General features: G+C 49.5%; 1 protein-coding gene and 1 pseudogene across 1 annotated transcript in view; both read left to right on the top strand.

Moving 5' to 3' along the window:
• The first annotated feature begins 5,813 nt into the window (after window positions 1-5,813).
• Window positions 5,814-18,784, top strand: LOC133774261 (small ribosomal subunit protein uS5-like; annotated as a pseudogene).
• MTMR12 (myotubularin related protein 12) overlaps window positions 18,714-20,644 on the top strand; it is a 110,974-nt gene continuing 109,043 nt past the window's right edge. The window contains exon 1 of the mRNA XM_062211879.1: window positions 18,714-18,878. Within this exon, the coding sequence (XP_062067863.1) occupies window positions 18,798-18,878 (81 nt within the window). The 5' untranslated portion in view covers window positions 18,714-18,797. The remainder of the gene's footprint in view (window positions 18,879-20,644) is intronic.

The following is a 20,644-nucleotide window of genomic DNA, read 5'->3' as shown; positions in this document are numbered from 1 at the left end:
GGAAGACCTTTCTCTCTGTCTCTCTCTCTCTCACTGTGTAACTGCCTGTCCAAAAAAAAAAAAAAAAAAGATATAAGCATAAAAGAGATATAAGCATAGAGATTTATTACCTAAATGGTCAAGAATTGGAAAAATTATAGGCCATCCTTATTATTGGTCACTGCAGATAATGTAGCTGTATCTTTATTAGCATCCTGATGTAAGCTAGCATGTGTGAATCCACTTTTCCAATACATGCATCTACATACACAGTGCACACACACATACACACACAAACACATGGGAAAAAACCAAACTATTAACACTGGTCATCTCAGGATTAGGAAATCTTGGATGATTTTTTTTCTACTAATTGGGAGCTTTTTTTTTTTTTTTTTTTTAAGATTTATTCATTCATTTGAAAGGCAGAGTTACAGAGAAAGAGAGAGAGATCTTCCATCTGCTGGCTCACTCCCCAGATGACTGCAGCAGCCAGAGCTGCACCAACCCAAAGCTGGGAGCCAGAATTCAGGAACTTCTTCCTGGTTTCCCATGTGGGTGCAGGGGCCCAAGGACTTGGACCATCCTCCACAGCTTTTCCAGGCCATAGCAGAGAACCAGATCAAAAGTGGAGCAGCCAGGACTTCAACCTGTGCCCATATGGGATGCCGGGACTGCAGACAATGGTTTTACCCACTGCACCACAGTGGTGGCCCCTAATTGGGAGCATCTGACACAGAATGCTTTGATAATAACATTGCAATATAAACTTCCTTCTGTAAAAGGCTAAATGTGTAATGGATATGTGCAAACAGTTCTCAAAAGAAATAGAAATGGCTGGTAGCCATATGAAAATAAATTGTAAACTTACCAGTGATCAAGTAAGTACTTCTGTGAAAAAAAAATTACTTATTCTAAAGAGTTACAGAGAGAGCTTCCCTCTGCTGGTTCACTACACAAATGGCTTCAATGGCCAGGGCTGGGCCAGGCTGAAGCCAGGAACCAGGAGCTTCATCTGGGTCTCCCACATGGGTGGCAGGGGCCCAAGCACTTGCAGCATCTTCTGACACCTGAAAGTGCATTAGCAGGGAGCTGGGTGGAAAGTAGAGCAGCCTGAGTCGAACCAGCACTCATATAGAATGCTGGCATCGCAGATGGTGACTTAACTCACCACACCACGGAGCTGGCCCCAACATTTTAAAAATGCAATAGACTAGACAATCAGATTGACAAAAAAATAGGAAGACTGAAAATACTGAGGTCTAAACTAGTAACACCAAGATCTCAAGGTGAAGAAGCACCAGCTTTGTCAACATTTGAATTACCTAGTTTTTGGCCAGCGCCATGGCTTAACAGGCTAATCCTCCCCCTTGTGGCGCTGGCACACGGGGTTCTAGTCCCTCGGGGCGCTGGATTCTATCCCAGTTGCCCCTCTTTCAGGCCAGCTCTCTGCTATGGCCCGGGAAGGCAGTGGAGGATGGCCCAAGTGCTTGGGCCCTGCACCCCATGGGAGACCAGGAGAAGCACCTGGCTCCTGGCTTCGGATCAGAACGATGCGCCGGCCGCAGCGGCCATTGGGGGGTGAACCAACGGCAAAAAGGAAGACCTTTCTCTCTGTCTCTCTCTCTCACTATCCACTCTGCCTGTTAAAAAAAAAAAATTACCTAGTTTTTTAAATGCATATAGAAAGACTTTAAATCATGTATCCTAATGAATTTACTAAAGTAAGTATGTAAAACTGTAAAGTCTATATTTGCTGATGCATTAGTGGCAAGTGTAGGATTAGAAACAATTGAAACATCCAAGAAAGAGTTTAATGAAATACAGCCCAACCATCCACATGACATTTTAGACCAGTAATTCTAAAGGGAGTGGCCCATTCGTGAAAGCCACTCCTTATTCAATTCCTATTCCTCAACGAGGGTGTGGACTTCCTCAGGAATGTTAGGAAAAGTTGAAATGACCATAGCTAAAAATAACAAAACATTTGCTTTGTAATGTTTAATGAGAAGAAAGATTACAAGGGCCAGCGCTGTGGCATAACGGGTAGAGCTGCCACCTGCAGGGCCAGCATCCCGTGTGGGTGCCAGTTCAAGTCCCAGCTCTCTACTTCCAATCCAGCTCTCTGCTATGGCCTGGGAAAGCAGAAGATGGCCCAAGTCTTTGGATCCCTGCACCCACGTGGGAGTCCCAGAAGAAGCTCCTCATTCCTGGCTTCGGATCAGCTCAGCTCCGGCCATTGCGCCCATCTGGGAGTGAACCAGTGGATGGAAGACTTCTCTCTCTCTCTGTCTCTACCTCTCTCTCTCTGTCTCTGCCTCTCTATAACTCTGCCTTTCAAATAAATAGACAAATCCTTAAAAAAGAAAGAAAGAGTTCGGCGGGCGCAGCTCACTAGGCTAATCCTCCGCATGCAGCGCCGGTACTACGGGTTCTAGTCCCGGTCGGGGCACTGGATTCTGTCCCATTTGCTCCTCTTCCAGGCCAGCTCTCTGCTGTGGCCCGGGAGTGCAGTGGAGGATGGCCCAAGTCCTTGGGCCCTGCACCCGCATGGGAGACCAGGAGAAGCACCTGGCTCCTGGCTTCGGATCAGCGCGATGTGCCGGCTGCAGCGGCCATTGGAGGGTGAACCAACGGCAAAAAAGGAAGACCTTTCTCTCTGTCTCTCTCTCTCACTGTCCACTCTGCCTCTCGAAAGAAAGAAAGGAAGGAAGGAAGGAAGGAAGGAAGGAAGGAAGGAAGGAAGGAAGGAAGAAAGAAAGAAAGAAAGAAAGAAAGAAAGAAAGAAAGAAAGAAAGAAAGAAAGAAAGAAGAGAAAAGAAAGGAAGGAAGGAAGGAAGGAAGGAAGGAAGGAAGGAAGGAATCAGATTATAAACCTTATGTGAAGTAATTCCCTTTTTTATTTCAGTAGCTATGCATATCCACATACTCATGAAAGTTCACAGAGAATGAAATTAAAAGATCAGTTTATTTTGGTGCAAAAACTTTTGAAACCCATGCATAGTTTTTCTCATGGCATTTTTGAAGACCCTTCACTTGCATGAATTTCAGAATTGTTTTGTGCCAAAATGAGATGTGTTAATTTCATTTCCCATGAACTTTTGGAGGTAACTTTAAACCATTCTTCCCCCAAAATCTTCCCAGTGGTTAGCCTGTGTGAGATGATTATGTCTCGTTCTGTTTGGGGTCTTTATTGCTATTTGGTTAGAATTGCTAATCTCTAGTTTCTAATGTTTCTGTGATAATTTGTACTACTTAATACTAAATAATTCCCTAGTAAGATTTAAATAATTACTACTTAATTATTAAAAAAAAAAAAAAAAAAAGGTGTGAAAACCGCCCAATAGCTCCACATGCCTGAGGTTGAACTGCAAAAACAGGCCCCGAAAATGTGGCTCGAGCCTGCCCTTCTAGTCTCCTGCCACTCACTGTCTTCCAACCCACTGTGACCTCCAGTGCACCTCTGTGTGAACTTGGACATCCCGCTCGCCCTCCGGCTTCTGCCCCGTGGGCCTTTGTGAGTGCTCTCTTTCTTCCTTGTGGAGAGGGTAAAGGATTGCGCTGGTGATAGTTCCAAACTGAGTTTCTTTTGGTATTTTCAGCTGATGTTGTCTTGCACAAGGAGAGAAGATAAATTGATCCCTCACCCACCTCCGTCTCTCCCTGGGCCCCCAGCGAGCTCAGCCACAAAACTGCCTTTTGGAATACTGACCTGTGTGAGGTCTGGCCCAGTCTGTCGTGGCTTATTGTGGCACGTACATGGCTGCCCTCCTCCTCCTCTCCCGTCCTGGACATCAGGTGGAGGCGTGGTGGTAGACGGGCCGTGCAGGAAGGAGGCCGGGAAGCGGGGAGGGCTGATGATGACCCGGGCTCACGCAGAGTTCACTGAGATTTCTCCAGCTTAGCCACTTCCGCTAATCACGTTCTCCTTTTGCCTTTGGACAAGAGGACTTTTTTTTTTCCCTTTTAAGTCGATTACATTTTAACCTTGGAACCAATAACTGTTTCAAACATAAAACAGTGGGCCTTTCACAAACCGTGTTCTCTGCCAGGCACGTGCACGGTGCGTCTTTCACGTTTTCCTGGGGTAGGAATAGTTGGTCAGCCAAGCTCGAAACAGGCCTGACTGCACTTCTGGGCAAAGATCACGCGTCCCAGTGGGGAGGCACACCTGGCCTGTTTTTATCTGAGAAGGTTCTCCAGTTCTGCAGGCCTTTAAGAGAGCAACAGGATCACTGGGCTCCGAACACCAGCGGCCCTTGGCTGTGGGCAGGAGGCGTCCTGTGTCCCAACGCGGTTCTTCCAGATTCCACATTCTAAACTGAATGCCTCTTGCTCCCAGTTACACTCAGGATCGCTTTTATTTTGTGATACACAGTCTTCATGTGGCTGGATGACAAGTGAGGCATAAAGTTGTGTCGATCTTAATGATGTGAGACATCAACAAGCTATGCTCATCTCTGCCTTCTGTAGACCATCCTGGAATCGGAGGCCAGATCTTGATTTTATGATCCTGGGTTGAGTCAGGAGAAATCTCAGTGGGGCGGCAACCAAAATAACAGGTTCTTCTGGTTGTCGCTTCTCCCCACAACACAGCAGGTACTCTCAGCTGGGAGTCAGCTAGCTCCGGGGAGGAAGCAGGGTGAGAAGCAGCTAGTGTCAATGCATCTGTCACTGCCCCCATGGTTTCCTTATAACTTGGGGGATCTGAGAAAAGAGTGGGCTTGCATCTAGCAGCCAGGAAGGGAATTTTGGAGCACAACAGCCCCGCTGATGTCCCTCCCTCGAGGAGGCATAGAGTAGCTGAGAGGGTGGCATGGCCTTCCCAGGTGCTAGAGAGACCCAGAGGGTAATCCGGAGGGAAAGGCAAGGTGCAAGGGCAGGCCGCTCAGCAGAGGCGACGGGCACACCTAGTTGGGGTTACAGGTTAAGCCACCGAGGCCTGAGCGCTCGGCTGCATCTCTGAGGAATGGCCAAGCCAGCGAGCTGCAGGAGGGAGTTCACAGCCTCTGAGCTGAGCACCCTCCCTGCTGAGGGGCAGACAGGATGAGCCCCTGGGACTTGAGTCAGGGAGACAGCGGACCCTCCCTTCTTTCCTGCAGGGGCTTTTTGTTTTCCTAGAGCCTTCAGCTCAGCACCGAGAGTAGGGGGAAGAAAGCGAGAAAGCAGCTTTGCAATGAGCTGTGCCTGGCTTCCCAGGCCTGAATTAACAAAGATGAAACCCGAAAATACCCAGGTGACATTGCCTGCATCAGACCACCGGGGCTTAAGGGCCATGCTGGGTGAGGGACCAGTCATGGGCGCAGAGTAAGTTGCAGCTTGGGAGCCCGCATTCCATGCCGGAGACCCTGCATTCAAGTCCAGGTTCTTCTCATCCAGCTTCCTGCTGATGCACGCCTTGGGTGGCAGCAGGTAATGGCCCAAGTCCTTGGTCCCCGCCAGCCACATGGGAGACCCAGACAGAGTCCCTGGCTCCTGGAGTTTGCCTGGGCTAGCGTGGGCTGTTGCAGCCTCTTGGAGAGTAAACCAGCGAATGGAAGTGCATGCTGTCTCTTTGTGCCTTTCAAATAAATAAAATGAATTATTTAAAAAAGGAGACCACATCATGCTAAGGAAATAAGTCCCAGAGTGGCACTGACCAGCAGCATGAGTTTTATTTCTCTGGGTTTCGTGATTGCCTCTTCCAAAGTAGTTTTTCTGCTGCTTCTCCAGAGAATTCCAAATGGTGGGTGATGCCAGGGCCCTGGTCACAGTCAGTATGGGGGATGGGGCTGAGGCCATGGAGTTCCTGGAGGCAAGGCCAAGGACAGGAGTGACTTTCTGTCACCAGGCTGGTCAAGGACATGAAGTCCGAGTCCCTGGAGGGCATCTGTCTCTTCTCCATGTCCATCAAGGAGGCAGAGGTCATTGACTTCCCCGGGGACATCCCCCAAGCTTGGGATTTTGAAGATTATGCTGGTGTAAAAGTAGATGCACGCTGGCCAGCGGGCCAGGTTCAAGGAATTGGTTGTCATCAGGGACTCCGATGTCCATGTCAGCCTGAGTGCTAAGTGTACCCAGGAGGCAGCCACCACCATCTGAGGGGCCGCCACCCTGGCCAAGCTCTCCATTGTGTTGGTATAGAGAAGATAATGGGGAACAAGATCAGCCAGCCCGACACTGTGCCTTGCAAGGTGACTAGACACTGTGACTGTGCTGGTGGCCCCATTCCCGTCCCAGAGGCACTTGGCTCCTGTCCCCAAGAAGCTACTGCTGATGCTTGGCATTGATGACTGCCACGCCTCCACCAGGGGGTGCACTGCCACCGTGGGCAATTTGCCAGGGCCGCCTTTGATGCCATCTCCAAAACCTACCTTTCTTCGTCTTTCTTTCTTTCTTTCTTTCTTTCTTTCTTTCTTTCTTTCTTTCTTTCTTTCTTCCTCTCTCTCTCTCTCTCTCTTTCTTTCTCTCTTTCTTTCTTTCTTTCCTTTCCTTTCTCTCTCTCTCTCTTTCTCTTTCTTTCAGATTTATTTATTTATTTGAAAGGCAGAGTTACAGAGGCAGAGGCAGAGAAAGAGAGAGGTCTTCCATCTGCTGGTTCATTCCCCAAATGCCACAATGGCCAGAGCTGAACTGATCTGAAGCCAAGAGCCAGGAGCTTCTTCCAGGTCTCCCACACAGGTACAGGAGCCCAAAGACTTGGGTGGTCTTCTACTGCTTTCCCAGGCCATAGCAGAGAGCTGGATTGGAAATAGAGCAGCCCAGACTCAAATCAGCACCCATATGGGATGCCAGCACTGTAGGAGACAGCTTTGCCAGCTATCACTGGCCCCAAACCTATAACTTTGTGACCCTGACCTCTGGGAAGAGACTGTTCATTGAGTCTCCGTATCAGGAATTCACGGACCATCTTGTAAAGACCCACACCAGGGTGTCTGTGCAGCAGACCAACCCTCCAGCTGTGGCTACAACACAGGTAAAGAAAGTGAGTTAAGACTTAATTTTTAAAAATTAATTTTTTCCTATCTTTGGCAGTGTACAGTTCTACCACCTTTAGGGGTGACCCAGCAGCTGGCCCAAGTCAGGTGTCTGTCCCACGCTTCTTGTAGTTATGGGCCCTAGAATGTGTCCATCAGAGGCCTGGTGGCACAGAGCAGGGAAGGAACGGGTCCAACCCCCTCCTTCCTGGGCAGCTGAAGGGAACTTCCCTGTCCTTTCTCATCCGTACTTTTTGAAAGGACCTGTAGAGGGCGCAATTTCCCCGTTCCTGCGGTTTGCACCATTCTGTGAAGTCCTGAGGGATTTTTCCATGCATCTGACAATCTATTCAAAGCGCTGAGGACAGTACTGGAGGGAATATGAAGGAGCACAGAAGGGGCCTCTGACCTTGAGGAGCTCCTAGCATAGTTCAGAGGAAGAGGAAAAAGACGTGCATTTATTCTGGTTATTTCAAGACAAAGCCAAGCGGATGGGCCAAGGCAGCATACAGGTTCTAGATGCACAGGGACTCAGGAAATGTCTAGACTGTCTCCACCAGTCCCGAAGGAAGATGTCAGAAGAAGTGGTGCCATTGGGTGTAGTTCTTACTGGATGGGGTGATGTGGGGACCTGTGCTAAGGCAAGCAGAGAAGAAAATGGCAAGGTCCTTTAAAAATTTTTAAATTATTTTTCATTTTATTTGAAAGGCAGAGAGACAGAGACAGACAAAAGTTTACTGGTCAACTTCCCCAGATGCCTGAAAAAGCCAGAGATGGACCTGGCCAAACCAGGAGCTGGGAACTCCATCCGGGTCTCCTATGTGGGTGGCAGGGACCCAGCTACTTGAGCCATCACTTGTTGCATTATCAGGAAGCTGGATCACAAGTGGAACCAGGACTCAAACCAGGCATTCCAATACAGAATATAGGCAGCCCAAGCAGTATCTTTTTTAAGATTTTTTATTTATTTCTTTGAGAGGTAGGGTTACAGACAGAGAGGAAGAAACAGAGAGAAAGGTCTTCTATCCACTGATTCACTTCCAAACACCCAGAGCTGGACCAATCTGAAGCCAGGAGCCAGGAGCTTCTTCTAGGTCTCCCACGTGGGTGCAGGGGCTCAAGCACTTGGGCCATCTTCTACTGCTTTCTCAGGCCATAGCAGAGAGCTGGATCAGAAGTGGAACAGCAGAGACTCCAAGTGCCCATATGGGATGCCAGCGCCTCTGACAGAGGCTTAGCCTACTATGTCACAGCATCAGCCCCTCAAGCAGTATCTTACCCACTACATATGACTTCTTCTGGAAAAAAGAAAAGAAGGAACATTCAGATAGCAAAAAAGCAGGGAAGAGTTGTTTAAAGCTACCGCCTGCAGTGCCGGCATCCCATATGGGTGCTGGTTTGAGTCCCTGCTGCTCCACTTCTGATCCAGCTTTCTGCTATGGCCTGGAAAAGCAGCAGAAGATGGCCCATGTCCTTGGGCTCCTGCACCCATGTGGGAGACCAGGAAGAAGCTCCTGGCCCCTGGCTTCAGATTGGCCCAGATCTGGCTGTTGTAGCCATTTGGGGAGTAAACCAGTGGATGGAAGACCTCTCTCTCTCTCTCTACCTCTACCTCTACCTCTCTGTAACTCTGCTTTTAAAATAAACAAAAAATCTTTAATTTTTAAATTTACTATTAGTTGGAGCTAGGTATTAATTCTCATGTTTTAAAATTCAAAACTAAAAAAGAATATTCAGTGGAAACCTTTTTCTCAATCTTTCCTCTGCAAATATGAAGAGACAGATATATGTAGTTGTTACTGTGGATTTGTTCTGAGAGGTGGAGCATGGTTAGATCAAGAGGCGTGGAGTCACCACACAGACCCTGGGAGCTGGGCGAAAGCAGGCCAGAGGTGAGCAGCCTGCAGACTCATTTATTTCAGTTGGTACAGCAGCTTATATAGCCAAGGTAGCCAATCCGGTCAAGGGGTGGTCTATGCCCTAACCAATCACAGCTTGTTGCCAGGCAGGCTCCGTTGTCATGTGGTTTCTGAAGCCATCCAATCACAGCCTGTTGCCAATCAGGCTCCGTTGCCAGTGGCCATCTTGGCATGGCCTTCTCATTCCACCACATGTGGGCTTAACTCTTTTTTTTTTTTTTTAAGATTTATTTATTTATGTATTTGAAAGGCAGAGTTGCAGAGAGAGAGAGAGAGACAGAAAGAATTTCCATCTGCTGGTTCATTCCCCAAATGGCTACAACAGCCAGGGCTAAGCCAGACCAAAGCCAGGAGCCTAGCACTTGGGCCATCTTTTTTTTTTTTTTTTTTTTTGACAGGCAGAGTGGACAGAGAGAGAGAGACAGAGAGAAAGGTCTTCCTTTGGTTCACCCCACAAATGGCCGCTACGGCTGGCGCGCTGTGCCAATCCGAAGCCAGGAGCCAGGTGCTTCTCCTGGTCTCCCATAGGGTGCAGGGCCCAAGCACTTGGGCCATCCTCCACTGCCTTCCTGGGCCACAGCAGAGAGCTGCCTGGAAGAGGAGCAGCCGGGACAGAATCCGGCGCCCCAACCACCGGGACTAGAACCCGGTGTGCTGGCGCTGCGAGGCGGAGGATTAGCCTAGTGAGCCGCAGCGCCGGCCCAGTCTTTACTCTTTATTACAGATATGATAGCTACTCTATTATGCATGCTGTCTCTGCTTTGCATTAACAATTTATCAGATCTTGGCTGTCATATGTTAACATTCTGAACACTTTATATTTACTAATTCATTTAACACACAACCTGTAAGCCAGATGCCATTATAATCCTCAGAACCCTCTCTTTCATTTTATAAGAAAATTGAGGAGGCAGAATTGTAGTGCAGTGGGTTAAACTACAGCCTGCAACACCAATGCCAGCGTACCATATGAGTACCTGTTTGAGTCCTGGCTGTTCCACTTCCCATCCAGCTCCTTGTTAATGTGGCTGGGAAAGCCCCGGAAGATGGCCCAAGTCTTTGGGCCCTTGTACCCACATGGGAGACTCAGATGGAATTCCAAACCCTTGGCTTTGACTTGGCCCAGCCTTGGCTATTGTGACCATTTGGGGAGTGAACCAGCAAGTGGAAGATTCTCTACCCCTCCTTCCCTGTGAATCTGCCTTTCAAATGAATAAGTAAATCTTCAAAAAATTAGTGAAAATTAAAAAAAAAAGAAAATTGAGATCCAAGAAGATAAATTCCTCAATGAGGGTCACATATCCAGTAATTGGTAGAGGCAAGATTTGAACTCAGGCAGTCTGACCCCCAAATATTTGCCTTTTGTTTTGTCTCGTTTTAATTATTTATTTATTTTAAGATTTGTATTTATTTGGAAGGCAGAGTTACAAAGAGGCAGGGAGAGAGAGAGAGAGAGAGAGAGAGAGAGAGAGAGATCTTCCATTCGCTGGTTCACTCCCCAAATGGTTGCAATAGCTGGAGCTGGGTGGATCTGAAGCTAGGAGCCAGGAGCTTCTTCCAGGTCTCCCATGTGGGTACAGGGGCCCAAGGGCTTGGGCCATCTTCCACTGCTTTCCTAGGCCACAGCAGAGAGCTGGATTGGAAGTGGAGCAGCAGGGACTTGAACTGGTGCCCATATGAGATGCCAGCACTGCAGGCAGTGGCTTTACCCACTATACCACAGCGCTGGCCCCACAATTTATTTATTTATATGGCAGGCAGAGTTACAGATAGAGAGAGGGAGATGCAGAGAGAGAGAGAGAGAGAGAGAGAGAGAGAGAGAGAGAGATCTCCATCCACTGGCCACTCCTCAAACGGCTGCAACAGACAGAGCTGGGCTGATCCAAAGCCAGAATCTAGGAGTTTCTTCCAGGTCTTCCACGCAGGTGCAGGGGCCCAAGCACTTGGGCCAACTTCTGCTGCTTTCCCAAGTGCACTAGCAGAGAGCTGGATCAGAAGTGGAGCAGCCAGGACTCAAATCGGCACCCATAGGGGAAGCTGGCACTATAGGCAGAAGCTTAACCTACTAAACCACAGCACCGGCCCCCAAAATATTTTCCTTTAATCAAACTTTATAGCCTCTACTTAAAGAACTTCCGTTCTTTTCTGAATAATTGAATGGCATCCCACTGTATAGCTGTCCTGTAATTTATGCAGCCGATCTTTAGTGATGAATATTGATGCATTTTCTAATCCTTTATTAGAAAAGTCGTTGCAGTGGGTAAACATGTCATTTCACACAGGCATGAGTACGTCTGTAGGATGTATTTTTAGAAGTGAAATCCCTGAGGCAAGTTTGGATGGTCCCTCCAAATCACCCTCCCACTGGTACCCAAGTTCTCAAGCCCTCACTCATTGAGGGTTTCTCAATCGTGTAGAGTCCTGCGATCAGTTGGTGCTGATTACAAAGAACATCCTGCTTCTTGACACCTTCCAGTCTTACTGGGAGAGGAGTCACAGTCACCCCGTAAATCTTATTTCATGAATACTCCAAGTAGGCCATTAATTAGTGTTCTGAAGAAGGCAGAATACAAATCACAAAGAGCAGACTCATCAAGTCTCCTGGAGTGTGAGTAGCTTAAGTTGTGTGTTCTGTGAAATGAAGTAGAATACCACACAGCTGGTGTTGTGGCACAGCAGGTTAAGCCACTGTCTATGACGCCAGCATCCCATGTGAGTGCAGGTTAGAGTCTCAGCTACTCTGCTTCCAATCCACTGCTAATGCACCTGGGAAATCATCAGAAGATGGACCAAGTGCTTGGGCCCCTGCAACCCACATAGGAGACCTGGCTAGAGTTCTAGGCTCCTGGCTTCAGCCTGGTCCAGCCCTGGCAGTTGCAGCTATTTGGGGAGTCAACCAGAGGATGGAAGTCTGTGTGTGTGTGTCTGTAATTCTGTATTTCAAATAAAATAAATCTTCAAAGAAATCACCGTAAATTGTCTCCAGCAGGCCCTCATATGGCAGTACCACAAAATTAAGAACAATCTTTTTTTTTTTTTTTGAATTTGAAAGGCATGCGAGAAAGAGAGGAAGAGAGATCTCTCATCTCATCTCCCCAAATGCCACAACAGTCAGGCTGGACCAGGCTCAAGCCAGTAGCCTGGAACTCAACTTGGCTCTCCCACATGAGTATGTGAGCCATCACCTCCTGCCTCCCAGGGTCTTCATTAACAGCAAGGTTGGGCTTGAATCCAGGCACTTTGACATGGGATGTGGGTGCCACAATGTGCATCTTAACCACTATGCCAAATACCCACTCCTAGAATTTGCATTCTTGCTTCCCTGCCTACTAATCAGTCTCTGTTCTCTGTTTTTCATTTAAGGATCTCACCAAGGGGGCTGTCACTGTGACACAGCAGGTTAAAGCCCCAGCCTACAGCACCAGCATCCCATATGGGCACTGGTTCAAGTCCTGGCTGCTCTACTTTTGATCCAGCTCTCTGCTTGTGGCCTGGGAAAGCAGTAGAAGATGGCCAAGTCCTTGGGCCCCTGTACCAGTGTGGGAGACCCAGAAGAAACTTCTGTCCCTGGCTTCAGATTGGCTCAGCTCTGGCCATTGCAACCATTTGGGGAGTGAACCAGCAGATGGAAGACCTCTCTCTCTCTCTCTCTTTCAAATAAATAAAAAAAATTTTTTTTTAAATCTAAGATGCAAAATTTATTGAATTCCTACTATATGTCATGTACCTGTTAGATACAGATTAGTAAAACACAAATATGAAGGGACTTCCAAAAGTTCATGGAAAATAAAATCAAAAGATAAATTTTTGGGGGGCAAAAGTATTTGAAATCTGTACGTAGAGTTTTTTTTCACAACATGCATTTTCAAGACCCCTCATAGGCTGTTTCAAATGACTCCATAAAAATAAAAAAATAGATTAAAAAAATTAAAAGAAGAAGAAACGCAAATGGCTAAGCATTGAGTGTCTGTCAGAGCACAGTACTTCCTCCATCTGGCTTAGGACGCTCCCTGTCAGCTTCTGGAAAGAAATGGGTCTGCCTTTGGTCTGGCATGCGTTTCTATGCGAACTTGCTTCCTACTTGTAGTTCTCCAAGAAAGCTTAGGGCAGTATTAGGAGAAAAGAATGGCCTTAAGGTACTGCATAAACTAAAGTGTTTAGAAGTCTGGGGGCTGCCATATGTGTCTATTACTGGATGGAGGATTATTTGCCTGCAACATGATAGAATGAATATATTTCAGTCAACTGGGAGAGACTCAAAGAGATTCAGCTCATACCCTAAAAATCAAGGAAAATATGCTGACAGGAGTAGGTGTATGGCTCAGTGGTTACATGGCCATTTGCGAGGCTTGTGTCCCGTACCAGAGTGCCTAAGCTATTAGGCTTCAGATCCAGCTTCCTGCTAATGGACACAGGTGATGGCTCAAGTACTTTCTTTTTTTAAAAATTTATTTATTTATTTGAGTGGTAGAGTTACAGACAGAGAGAGGGAGAGACAGAGAGAAAGAGAGAAAGGTCTTCCATCTGCTGGTTTACTCCCCAAATGCCCACAATGGTCAGAGCTGGACCTATCTGAAGCCAGGAGCCAGGAACTTCTTCCAGGTCTCTCGCACAGGTGCAGGAGCCCAAAGACTTGGACCATCTTCTGTTGCTTTCCCAGGCCACAGCAGAGAGCTGGCTTGGAAGAGGAGCAGCTGGGGCTCGAACTGGCAGTGGCTCCATCTGCTGCCTCTTAAGAATGTGTGTCCCTGCCAGCCACGTGGAAGACCTGGGTGAAGTGCCAGTATTTGGGAGGTAAACCAGCTGATGGCAGATCTCTTTCTCTTCACTTTTCAAATAAAACAAAGATGAACGCAAATTGAAGAATATATGCTGATAGCCCTACAACCTCAAGAGCAAGAGAGAAACAGATTGTAGCTTTTTCTCTGTCCTCATTGCCCTCCTCCTTCCTAGAGAAAGTGGGGGTTTTCATCACTGGATCAACACGAACTCAGGCAGCACGTCTCACGATCTTCCTGCTGCTGCAACACAGTACCTTAGCTGACTTCCTTATAAATAATCCACATTTATTTCTCACAGTTCCGAAGGCTGGGAAGCCCAAGATCAAGGCACCAGCGGGCATGGCTGCTGGCGAGGGCTGCTCGGCTTCCGAGAGGGTGCCTGCTCACCGTGTCCGCACGTGGTGGAAGACAGGGGAGCTCCCTCGGCCTCTTGTAGGAGGACACTGCTCCTACCCCTGAGGCCTCCTCCCTCGGGACTCCGTCACCTCCGAGAGACCACAGCTCTCAATACTACAGCATTGGTGCTAAGTCCCAACATATGGATGGGGCGGGAGCCGCATTCAGGCCGCAGCAAAGCCGCTGGCTTTCCGTCTCTGAAAGTCCCTCCCTTGTTGACTGCAGGGTTCTGGAAGACTATGGGTGCCGTGGTAGTGTCAAGTTTCCAGAATCATCGCGTTGCAAACTGACATGCCCACAAATGGATGCCGGGTCGGGGTAAAGTAATGACTTAATGCAGTGCCTGGTTTGAAGGAGGAAAATTTGGTGTGGTGAATTAGAAATCAAAAGCCATGATTTCGGGGCCGGTGCTATGGCGCAGCAGGGTAATGCCCTGGCCTGAAGCACCGGCATCCCATATGGGCGCCGGTTTGAGACCCGGCTACTCCACTTCTGATCCAGCTCTCTGCTGTGGCCTGGGAAGGCGGTGGAAAGTGGCCCAAGTCCTTGGGCTCCTGCACCCGCTTGGGAGACCCGGAAGAGGCTCCTGGCTTCAGATTGGTGCGGCTCCGGCCGTTGCGGCCAATTAGGAAGTGAACCATCGGATGGAGGACCTCTCTCTCTCTCTCTCTCTCTCTCTCTGCCTCTCCTCTCTCTGTGTAACTCTGACTTTCAAATAAATAAATAAATCTTTACAAAGAAAAGAAAAGCCATGATTTCTTGTCCAAGGATGGAGCTGTAAGACAAAGACAAAACCTCTTTGTTTAAAACCAGTCCCACCATGACTTATCCGGGAGAAGTCACCTTGGCGCTCTGTCTGCGATCCCTGACACCCGTAGGTCCTGCACTGCTTGTTGAAGAGGTGGCCTTTACCTATTTCATCCTTGCTGTCTACTAGGCCTCTCCTGGCTCAACTTGTGCAATTTTCCTAAGAATCCTCCACCCACCGTGCAGTAACTGCTACTGCTAACATCCTCACTTTAGGCGAGGAACAGAGGCAGAGGGAGAAGAAATAACTTGCCCAAAGACACAGATTAAAGGGCAGAGGCTGGGCCTAGTGCCAAATGAGCATGTGGGGCTCTGACAGCAGTGGATTGCTGCAATCCCCAGGGGTGCAGCCTCTGCCAAGGTCACGTTCTGAACCTGGATGGGAGTGGGTCAGAGCTCGCCTGCCAGTCTCCCTGGTGCTGCCAGCCTAGGGCAGGGTAGCTGCTGCCTTTCCCTACCCAGACTCCAGAGAGGGTTAGGGGGCTGGGGCAGACCCTGATCCTCCATGAGACAGTGCCCAGGCATCTACTGGGAGGGACGGTGGCATGGCTGGAAAGACTCCTTTGTCTACACCCTTGGAGTCAAAGACCCCCAGAGCAGGGGTCAGCAACACTTTAGGGAACTCAGACAGGGGTTGGGAGGTGGGAGGTAAAACTCGAGGACCTCTGAATGTGTTTTGCTGTATCATCCACCATCACACAAAAGCACACATTTGGGACCAGCATTGTGGCATTCTGGGTAAAACCAACGCTTGAGCCTCTGGCGACCCATATGGGCGCTAGTTCACATCCCAGCTGCTCCACTTCTGATCCAGCTCCCTGCTAACGAACCTGGGAAATCAGCAGAAGATGGCCCAAGTGGGAGACCCATCCCGGCTCCTGGCTTTGGCCTCCCTGGAACAGTCCTGAGCATTACGGGCCATCTGGGGAATGAACCAGCAGATGGAAGATCCATCTCTCTCTTGCTCTCCCCCCTCTTCCCCCACCCCCCGCCCTTTGTTACAGAAACTTGGGTGGGAAAATGCCCTTTGTTCAAACAGGCACCAGAGACAGTGGAAGATCGAGAGCAGTTTATTAATGCCAGCGGACTCAGCTGGAATCATTTCCTGAGAACTGAGCAACATTCCCAGGTCTCTTACAATATTTATAGGTTCATCAGCATCATACCTTAGCCGTTACAATGTTGGTAGGTTTAAATTGCATCCCATGGGACTTAGGACTACTTAGGGAGAACCAGCCTACGTCACTTAAGACCACACTTCAATGGTTGGTGGGTCCAGAATGTGTATAAAAGAGACACCTGGGGCAGATTTATAGGATAAATTTATGAGTGGAGTCACAGATATTAGAACTTAGGACATCTTCCTTCCCTAGACAAGGTAACAGTGGGCAGCGGCTTCACTAGTTAATTGCGAGCAGCCTCTTTTTTTTTTTTTTTAAGATTTATTTATTTTTATTTGAAAGAGCTACACAGAGAAGGCGAGGCAGACAGAGAGAGAGGTCTTCGATCCACTGGTTCACTCCCCAATTGGCTGCAACGGCCAGAGCTGTGCTGATCCAAAGATAGGAGCCAGGAGCTTCTTCCGGGTCTCCCACGTGGTTGCAGAGGCCCAAGGACTTGGGCCATTTTTTACTGCTATCCCAGGCCACAGTAGAGAGCTGGATCAGAGTGGAGCAGCCAGGACTAGCACTGGCGCCCATATGGGATGCGGGCACTTTACCCGCTATGCCACAGCAAAGGCCCAAGCCATTTTTCAATGTTTGTGTGTGTGGGGGGGTCTCATTTCCTCTATACCTTGACTTTCTGCCTTTCAAATAGATAAGTTTATTCAGACTGTAAGGATTTGCCCCGCCATTGCGCTTTGACAAGTTAAAAACTTCTGTGGAATATGAAGTAGAATTATTAGTTTTCACAAACATTATTCACATCACTATAAGGAGGTTTTGTGGTTTTTTTTGGTTTTTTTTTTTTTTTTTTTTTGACAGGCAGAGTGGACAGTGAGGGAGAGAGACAGAGAGAAAGGTCTTCCTTTGCCATTGGTTTACCCCCCAATGGCCGCTGCGGCCAGCACGCTGCGGCCGGCGCACCACACTGATCCAAAGGCAGGAGCCAGGTACTTTTCCTGATCTCCCATGGGGTGCAGGGCCCAAGCACTTGGGCCATCCTCCACTGCACTCCCAGGCCACAGCAGAGAGCTGGCCCGGAAGAGGGGCAACCGGGACAGAATCCGGCGCCCTGACCGGGACTAGGACCCGGTGTGTCGGCGCTGCAAGGAGGAAGATTAGCCAAGTGAGTGGCGGCGCCGGCCTATAAGGAGTCTTGTAAAGATGTATTTATTTATTTGAAAGAGTTACAGAGAGGCAGAGGCAGAGAGACAAAGAGAAGTCTTCCATACTCTGGTTCACTCCTCAAATAGTCACAACTGCTGGAGCTGGGCCAATCGGAAGCTAGGCACTTCTTCCGGGTCTCCCACACAGGTACACAGGCCCAAGAACTTGGGCCAACCTCTACTGCTTTCCCAGGCCATAGCAGAGAGCTGGATCAGATAGGAGTAGCCAGACTAGAACCAGTGCCCATATGGGATGCCGGCATGCAGGCGGCAGCTTTTATGCCACAGCACTGGCCCCATATAAAGGGGGGTGGGTCTTTATAAAGACTTACTTGGCTTTCTCAAATAGAACTAGCCACGCTTTTCTTGTACTGTTTCCTAATTTGTATTTAATTAATTAATTAATATTTTTATTCTAGTGTGTTAAGAACATGTATTTTGGAATCCAGACAGACCCAGGCCTGTCTGTAAACACCTGAGACCTGGGCAGATTCCCTGCGTCTGGGTTTTCTCACTGCTCTAGGGGATAGGCTGAACAGTGGCGATCCGACTGGGGCTACAGCGCTTTTCTTGAACCTGTGTTTGCAAATGCTAGCACGTTCGCTTTCACTTAGCTTGATTATTTACTTGAACCCGCTCTGGGAAGGGGCGCATGCAGATCACTTGGGTGGAAAGCCAGGTCATCATCAGCACTCAGCTTGACAGCTGGACAGCTAACGGCAGGGATAACTCAGCTTCTCCCACTAGAAAGATTTTCTCGAGAGCCGGATTCTGTCGTATTCACCTGCTTCTAAGGCCGTGCTGGGCGTCAAATGTGGAATTTAAATACAATTTCTTTGCAGTCATGGGTTAAAGTGAAGGTTTTGGTAACCCGGCAGAGTAGATAAAAATAAGCCTCTTAGGGCCTTTATATTCTATCACAGACACAAACAACTGAACAAATGAAGTTGACAACGCCTTTTATGATGGCTCACACCTGTGGTTCAGTGCCTGTTAACCCTTGGTTTGTCTGATTTGGGGGTCTACATTTAAAATAATAAACCTTGAATGTCACTGATGTAGGATTGGTACTCCTACGCGAGATTCGATACATCAGAGTTTTGGACGTTTTATTCCAAAGCGACTAGAAAAGGGAACATCACGACTACCAGAACTGCTGCCCAAGACAACTTACTGACCGCAGGATCACTGGGCGACGACATCCTCGCTATCCAATCGCCGGGAAGTCCGGAGAGAAGGCTCTCTGGATTGGTTAGTGGAAACATCTCTCCAGGTTCATTCAAGAAGGGGCTGGGCCGGCGGCACCGCTGGCCAATCAGAGGACGCAGAAGGCGGGCTTTGCTGGAGAAGAGTGGCGTGCATCCTATCTCGCAAGGCGAAACTCGGCGAGTCAGGACGGCCTGCCGCGAAGCTGGGGGCGTGGCCTCTGGCCTCCGGCTCGAGGCGGCGTGGGCTGGCGTGCGGAATGGGCGGGGCGAGCGGTGTCAGCGGCGGAGCCGGATGCGGGCGGTGCCGCCGCTGCGGCGGCCCTGGGGATGGGCGGAGCCCCAGTCGCCAGTGCTGGTGGCCGCCGCCGCTGGCCGAGCCGTCGCCTCTCTTCCCGCGCGTCGCTGCTAACTTGGGTGGCGGTATGCTGGGGAAGGGGGTAGTGGGCGGTGGCGGCGGCACCAAGACGCCCAAGCCGTCCTTCGTGTCGTACGTGCGCCCTGAGGTGAGGAGACGCCGCGCGGGCTGGCGGCGGGGCTGCGGCGGCGGGGGTCAGGGGCGCCGGGAGCCCCTGCCCGGCCGTGGGGAGGGCCGCTGGGCGTTTCCCGCTCGGCGGCTGTGGGGAGCCCGGCGGGGGGAGGCGCTGCGGCCTCCCCGCGGGCCCGGGTGGGGCCCCTCGCGCGGGCGGGCAGGTGCCCCGGCGTTGGGCCCGGCTCTCTGGCGACTGGATGGGGGGCCCGCGGTGGGGAGGCACGGCGGCTCGCGAGCCCTGGGGTGCCCCGCGGGAGGGAGGAGGGGCGGGTCCCCCGAGCGGGCCCGCAGCCCAGGTGTGTGTGTCCTGGCCTTGGGCTTTCCCAGGGAGTGTGGAGAGCCCGCCTGTCCCGGCAGCCTGCTGCTAAGTGCGGTCGGATGCCCCGCGGCACGCCGTTGGCGGCTCTCGCCTCCCTTCCGCGCCGCGCCTAGAAACCGAGGGGTCTCCCGGCTTCAGTGGGTCTCTTGTGACCCCCCGACCCCGCTTTCGGTCGCTTCTCCCCCCCCCCCCCCGGTCATTTCACCCTATCACCATCACCCTCTCCTCCGCCTCTTGCTGTCCTCCTGGATTTTCCTGGCATGAAGTTCATTCATTCATTCAGCAAACACTGTCTGAGCTCCTACTGTGTGCCAGGCCCTGTTCTGAGCTCTTGAGATGGCCATCAGTGAGCATGCTGTCATTCTCTCAGAAATGGCAGTGAGCCAAGACTTAGGACATGGGAGCCTGAGGGAGGAGGAGCCCAGGTAGAGGGACCTGGGGAACCCTTGTGAAGGTAGTGGGGTTGGAGGTGTGTCAGGTGGCTGGGCGGAGGCACGGTGGGTGAGATCAGAATCTGTAGACCCCACTGAGGACTTCCTGAGCAGGAGCGCTTAATCCACATGCCTGATTAGGTGCCCCCTCGTGTTGGATTTGCCCTCTCCAGCACGTGAGTCAGCCACTTGTGGAAGTGCTACTGAGTTCTTCTGAGTCCGAGAGGTCTTCAGCAGGTGCCGCTTCTGTAACCCCCCCTGGGGCCTTTGCATATGTATCTTCAAAATCAGGAGATGTGTGCTTTTTGCACGCATGGAGAGTACTCTTGAAATGGGTCTTATTTTTAGCCTTGATTTTCAAATAAAAACCACTTCCTCTGGTAGCACTTAATATGGAGTCAGGGACATCTTAACTTTTCAGCAGGCTTGCCTTGTATGTAAGAGATGTGGTCGGTTTCTCTTTGTGTCTTTTTTTTTTTTTTTTTTTTTTTGATAGAGCCCTAGTTGAAGTGCAACTGATCTTTAACCTTTCCTCTTCAGTGAGATTAAATTTAACAAGTGGAAAGTCTTCTGAAATGTGGCTAGAGTTCAAGAACGTTCAAATTCTTCATCCACCAAGTGCACATGTTGTAATTAGACATGTTTTCCCTCTGCCCACTGCGCCTGATATATTTCCTTTGAGGGATAATAAGGGAAGGGGAGTGGTTCAGCTCCAAAATAAGCCTGAAGTGGTCACATTTTTCAGATCCTTAGAGTTGGCAGTTTTGTTTCCTTGCAATGACATCATGCTGTGTAGATGTTACACTTTGTTGTAGACTGCCTCTGAAAGTATTTTGTAACAGCAGATAAGGATCCAGCATAAATTGTGGGTAGTTTTTTAAAACATAAGTTAGATGGGGGGAGGTGAGAAAATAGTGTATTTTTAAAAAAAATTTTTATTTCTTTGAGAGGTAGAGTTACAGAGAGAGGGAGAGAGAGAGAGGTCTTCCA

Source organism: Lepus europaeus, chromosome 15, assembly GCF_033115175.1.
Source record: "Lepus europaeus isolate LE1 chromosome 15, mLepTim1.pri, whole genome shotgun sequence".
NCBI lineage: Eukaryota > Metazoa > Chordata > Mammalia > Lagomorpha > Leporidae > Lepus > Lepus europaeus.
Note: the sequence above shows the minus strand (reverse complement) of the source record. Positions and strands in the feature narration are given on the sequence as shown.